Raw genomic sequence first — 6,000 nt, 5'->3', positions numbered from 1 at the left:
CCCGCGCTCTAGAATTCGGCTCCCCTCCCACCCGCGCGGAGTCCCGGACCTGGAGAGCAGGCAGGGTCTGGGCGCTGCCCTGCCTCTGCCCGCGCGGAGCGTCGCTCGGGCGCTACAGAACGCGCAGAGCCCTTTCCGCAGCCGGGAGATCCTCGCCCGCCGGCGCCCGCGGAGGCCCCGGTACCGCGGCCGGAGTCGGGGCACCCTCGCCCTGCGCGTGCCAGCGTCCTGCGCTGCGGCGCGCGTTCCGCTCGCGCTGTATTTGCAGGGCAGGCGCGGGAGGAAGAACCCGCGCCCGAGTTGTGGGTGCTGCGCCCGGCGCGAGGTGCGGGATGGAGAGCAAGGCGCTGCTGGCCATCGCTCTGTGGCTCTGCATGGAGACCCGGGCCGCCGCCGTGGGTAAGGAGCCCACTCCCTAGGAGAAAGGCGGAGAGGTCGGGTGCGGGCTGAGATGGGGCTGCGGACAGGTCCTGGAGGCTCGATCTAACTCGGAATCATAGAGCTGGACAGTCAGAAGGGACTTGGCACTTTGTGTTCTTTCATTTACCAGTGGAGAAACTGAGGCTCAGACTGGCTCAAGATCACCCAGCGATTCAGTGGTCTCCTTTGCTCTAGCCGAGTTCCTTGTCCACGACTCTGGTCTCGGCAGGGGCCTCAGCCGGAAGGTGTCTTGCGGAGCCGACGAAGCCTGGGGCTCTTGGGATCCGGGGGTGGGAAGGCGCCTTGGGCTGGCAGGCAGGAGGTGCCCCGCAGGCTAGAACAGGCGGTGAAACGTTGTCTGGCTGCGCGCGACATCCCCGCCCGGGCGCCGGGAAGGAAGCCTTGCAGGGAGCTCACGCCCCGTCGCCCGGTTCGCACCGTGCGCTCCGTCCTGCCTCTGTGGGAGTCGAGCCAGGACCCCGGCCTGCTGTTCGCTTTTGGCTCGAACACACACGCACGCTCCCTGTGTGAGGTGGAGTCCGGGGGCAGGGAAAGTTCTGTTCCCTCGTTGGGGAGGGACGCTGCTATCCTTGCAGAAAGAAGAGGGAAATTGGGGTTTGTCCCCGGGGCTGTGACAGCTTCCCCAAGTGTCTCCAAGTAACAGTTAACTTCCCGTGTAAAACAGTTGAACGTCTTTCAGAGCTCTTTGGTCCTCTGGGTAAGCGCACAGTCAGAGGAGTTCAGGCTCTGAAAAGCGGCTCTGCGGGATTTGGTATCTAGTTTTCGCGCCACTAGCCACTGTCATTGCCACCTCAAACTTCCATCCCCTTCAAGATTAGGGACACACACGCTCTTGATGAGATAATCATCTTTTCTTCTTTCTTTCTGTCTTTCTCACTCTTTCGTCCCAGATAACATCTCTTTTCGGTAGCCACAGTTTGCTGATTTCCAGATTTATACCCTTTGGAGGGTGAGAAAGGGGAGAGGGTCGGAGAAAAGAAAAAAAGTCAAAAGAGTCAGGGAAAAATTCCTTATATCGAGAGAAAAGAATCACATGTCTTAAAAGACACTCGCACTCACATACAGTACCAAGATCATCTGTCTACAGTTATTGAATTTTCTTAATAATGACTTGGTTCATGAGGGCCAGCCCCACCATGGACACTCATTTGTCCCTGACAAGGCCTCCCTCTCGCCCTTTATGGGAAGAGAATGCGGGGCTGGAACATGTGGTTGTTCTGTATCCCACAAAGAAGTGAGTTGCTTTTAAGCCTGGGGTGTTTTATAGCGCAGCAGTAGTAACGGTAATCGGGTTGCCCTGAATATAATGGTGAGGTTGCCCTTTTGGAGTATGTGACTTGCTTAATTGGATTGGGCTGTAATTGGTGCCATCTAATTCTAGAGACAGAGGCACTGTTGTTTTTCCTTCCCGTCTTTGAGCTGGAAGGGTAACAGTGCACAAATTAATTAATATTGGTTATGGGATTTGAACATAGAAGGGCTTTTTATTGAGTAGGAACATATGTACCTCTTACACTTATTTCTTTAGAACTTTCTGAAGAGTAGAACTCAGACTTGCCAAAGAAAACGAAATGAAGCTTAATGGAGAAAAAAAAATTGAGCGTTGGTCTACAGATATGAATTTGAAATTATTGATAATCGCCTTATTGAATAGGTTTTTGTTGTAGACACGTCTCTAGAATAGTACAGTATTGTCTTGGCTTCCTATGAGTGGAGAACATATCTTTTTTAAAAACATTTTTTACATAGGAAAGTGTGTCTAGTGTGTGAGATGATCTGTGGCAAAAATTTATGAGAAATCTTCCAGAGTCTTGTATTTTGGTGGTGGGTGGGCATAACTTATTGAGAGCTTAGTCATTTTACTACCATTTTTTCCCCTCACATAAATGTGTCCAAGTAATGGATTCTTCCCAGTTAGATAATGATCTTATGTGAGTTGTGTTGAGTTACTGTGTTTAGCATCGTTCTCAACCTCATGTTTCGCAGTCAAGTTTGAAATCTGTGTTCATCTAAATGAACTGTTTTCATTTTCCTTTTCTTAGACAAAGTGGGACTCCATTATTTGAAGGGTTTTCTTTTGCTTTTAAACATTTTGCTTTATTGCTTGCCTACTTTGGGGTCAGCCATTTCCTCCATATTGAAAAGTGCTATGCTAATTAACTAAACATGACTATCCAGACCAGTAGCTGCCAAAGAGTGGCCCATAGACCATCTATGATAGGGTCACCTGAAATGTTTATAAAAATGCAGATTTGTAGGCCTAGGGATATTCTGACACAGCCTAGAGTTTAAGAGCCACTGCCTGAAACATGTCACTAGTTTCTGAGGTTTATTGATATAACTTAATTTACAGTTTTTAAAAAAATCTGTTATTGATCTACGGTTGTGTCAGCAGCTTGTTTTGCACATGTGTGTGTGAGAGAGAGAACATGTGCAATCAGTTGTTCATTTTGCCTGAAGTTGTTCACATTGGGGTCCACAGATTCAATGCATTGGATATTTGCACTGGATATTTGCTTACTCTCTTTATTCACACTGTCTCATACTTGCTTATATGTGTTTACACTCTCTTATTTGCTCAGCAAGGTCAATGCCATTGTAGGCCTAGAGAGTCATTAGCTTTTAGTTGATCTGAGTTAGAAAGCTTGGATGCTTGCCGAGTAACACTTACTTTTTAAGCTGGTATTTTAAAGATCTTGATATCTGTTAAGACCCACGTATGGTAGACAGTTTTTCTTTATCTGATGCTTTTCCAACACCTGTTAGCTCTTCACGTTTAGTTGACAGAGAACCCAGTCATCTTGCTGTGAGTTACCCTTGGTGAGGAATCTGTCCCGTGATAAAGATAGGTTTCTGTGTTCCAAGCTTGGTGTCAGGATGAGCTCTGAGCTTTGATTAGTAAGTCGAGATTCCCCAATTCATTAGCATTGCACTTTTTTTAGTCCTGTTCTCTGAGGAAAAGTATATTATTATACATATAAGTATGAAATCAGAAAATGTTTCTCTTCCTCAATTCCTCTCCCCCAGTTTTAACCTATAGTCTTTGTGAGCCATTATTTCAACCTTGGCAGTTCAGTTGTCAGAGGAAGTGCACCAGAAAATTGATAAAGGGAAATTAGACAAGGCCAGAGACACCTTCACCCCCTTCAGGGTCCATAGATGAACTATATAGAAATCTAAGTAGTATTCATTAGTCAGCAATTTAGTCAAATGTGTGCATCCTATGTTTTATAAGAAATGTCAGTGGGCCCTTACCCAAGGGAGTGAGATCATCAGATGAAGGTTCATTTGGTTTCAATGTCCCATATCCTTTTGTAAGACCTTGAAGTTGGCAATGCAGGAAAACAGGAACTCCACCCTAACTCCATGAATTGCAGAGCTGTTGTGTTGGTTTATGACCATCTGCCCATTCTTCCTGTTATGACACAGTTTGTGAACTTTTACTGGGAATGGTGAAAAGTAAATTCCCAGTTTTATACAATGAATTGCTGAAGAGGCCTTTTAAAGTATAGAGTGTGCATTGTTTATAGAAGGTGTTTCCTATTGGGTCAAACTCAGTGGCAACTACATTCATTTATTTAATTTGTTTCTAGGTTTGCCTAGTGTTTCTCTTGATCCACCCAGGCTCAGCATACAAAAAGACATACTTACAATTATGGCTAATACATCTCTCCAAATTACTTGCAGGTAAGGATTCACTTTAGATTCAGATTTCCTGTGTTAACTCATTTATTGAGGGAAAATAATTTCCATTACAGCAGATTTATAATAGAGTTGTAGTAATTTTTCATAAGTAGTGAGGTTTCTAAGAGATGATGTAATAATGAAAAAATGAGAAAGGTGTTCTCTCAAAATTCTTTACTATTTTGCTGGTATTTTTTTGTACTACTTTCTGCTAACACACACACATACACGCACACTCACTCTATGCAGATATCAATAACCAGTACCTGGCATATAGTAGACACTCAATAAATACTGAATGAATAAATGAAGTTAAGGACATACCCTTTAGGAGTAGAGTTGAAAAAGTTTGGAGTCATATTTACTATACTCAGAATGGCTCTTGTATTCTTTTAGCCATCTGTAGGAACCTCATCTCATGATAAAATTCTGACTGTAGTAGCCATTTAATATTTAGCCAGTAATATTACAGAGTGCGTGTTCTGCACAGGTAGTGGGCTTCATGCTGTGCCTTGTTGTTCTGGAATACCTCTCTTCCCACTTGCTAGCAAGAAGTCATGCTGTTGATTTTTGCTAAATGGGGAAACAGACCCAAGTGGAAAGATAGAATACCTTGGGGTTTAATGTAGTACTCATGCATAAGAAAGCGGGTGGGGTCTCAGGACTGGTGTGTTTTTGGCAGAGACCTTGTCAGGTGGAGCGATGTTGCCCTCTGAGAAGCATGCTGGGGATCCGCAGAGAACCTTGGACAGCTTATCGCCATTGCCTCATACTTGATGAATACCAAGTGGTCAATAGAGTGACACAGATCTATTTTAGATAGCAGAATATAAAGGATATTCCGGTCCCCTTACCAATGGTAGGTCATTAGTACCTAGCCCTTGGGGAAAAACACAGTAGCAGGTGCTATTTCTCTAGCTTTGCTAGTTCAAGGCACATTTCCCAGTAGATTTTCCTCTTACCTCTTACCCTCAAAAATAAAGGTTACTTAAAAAGGATTCCACACTCCTTTGTAAAACACTGGATAAACATTTTGTACGTTCTGAAAAAGCCATGGAGTGTGTTAAAAGTAACTTCATTGATGTAGATGCAACTTCATGGAGATTTCAGGTTCTTTGAATGAAGGGTTAGTAATGTCACATTCTTCTTGGTGTTGACTATCTTCCTTGGGGCCTTGCAGAGAAATGGTGCAGTAAAAATAAACTACGTTTTAATGCAGTCCTCATAAGGTCCTGCAAGGCTCTTAGTTCCACCTTTCTTTCCTAACCTCACTTCTTACTCCCCCTTGCCCACTCTTATCTGGCTACTCTGGCTTCCTTGCTATCCTCCTAATGCTCCAGATATGCACCTGCCCCAGAGCCTTTACATCTACTGTTCCCTCTGCCTGGAATACTGTTCCTCCTGATATTCATATGGCCAGATTCATCAAGCCCCCTTTCTGCAGAACTCTTCACCGATTTTCTTTGCATCTTCTATATTTTCTCCATAGAACTAATCACCACCTTTTATATAATAAATTTTACTTACTTTTTAATTGCCTATTTCTTCTAGTTAGACTGAGTTTCCATAGAGGTGTTGATTTTTGTCTGATTTGTTCACTGCTGTATCACCAGTCCTTAACAATGTTTGGCACATAGTAGATGCTCAATAAATATTTGTTGAATGAATGCATTAATTAATAGAAAACTCAGGAATCTATAAGTGACTTCTGAAGCTGAGTTTATGGCTTTTTGTTATGTATCAATCCAACCTGTCATTGTCGGTAGAAGGCTTTGACTCTGTTGAGAATTTTATATGAGTTTGAGAACCAAAGCTTCTGTTTTCTTAGAAGCAGCCTCATACTGTGGCACTTCACATGAATACTTCCTTGGAATT

General features: G+C 44.1%; 1 protein-coding gene across 1 annotated transcript in view; it reads left to right on the top strand.

Moving 5' to 3' along the window:
• The window catches only part of KDR (kinase insert domain receptor (a type III receptor tyrosine kinase)), a 42,646-nt gene that overhangs the window by 658 nt on the left and 35,988 nt on the right, over window positions 1-6,000 (top strand). Inside the window, exons 2-4 of the mRNA XM_008587487.1 lie at window positions 13-399; window positions 616-947; window positions 4,035-4,128. Of these exons, the coding sequence (XP_008585709.1) occupies window positions 13-399; window positions 616-947; window positions 4,035-4,128 (813 nt within the window). The remainder of the gene's footprint in view (window positions 1-12; window positions 400-615; window positions 948-4,034; window positions 4,129-6,000) is intronic.

This window comes from Galeopterus variegatus, unplaced genomic scaffold, assembly GCF_000696425.1.
Source record: "Galeopterus variegatus unplaced genomic scaffold, G_variegatus-3.0.2 Scaffold4402, whole genome shotgun sequence".
NCBI classification, from domain to species: domain Eukaryota; kingdom Metazoa; phylum Chordata; class Mammalia; order Dermoptera; family Cynocephalidae; genus Galeopterus; species Galeopterus variegatus.
Note: the sequence above shows the minus strand (reverse complement) of the source record. Positions and strands in the feature narration are given on the sequence as shown.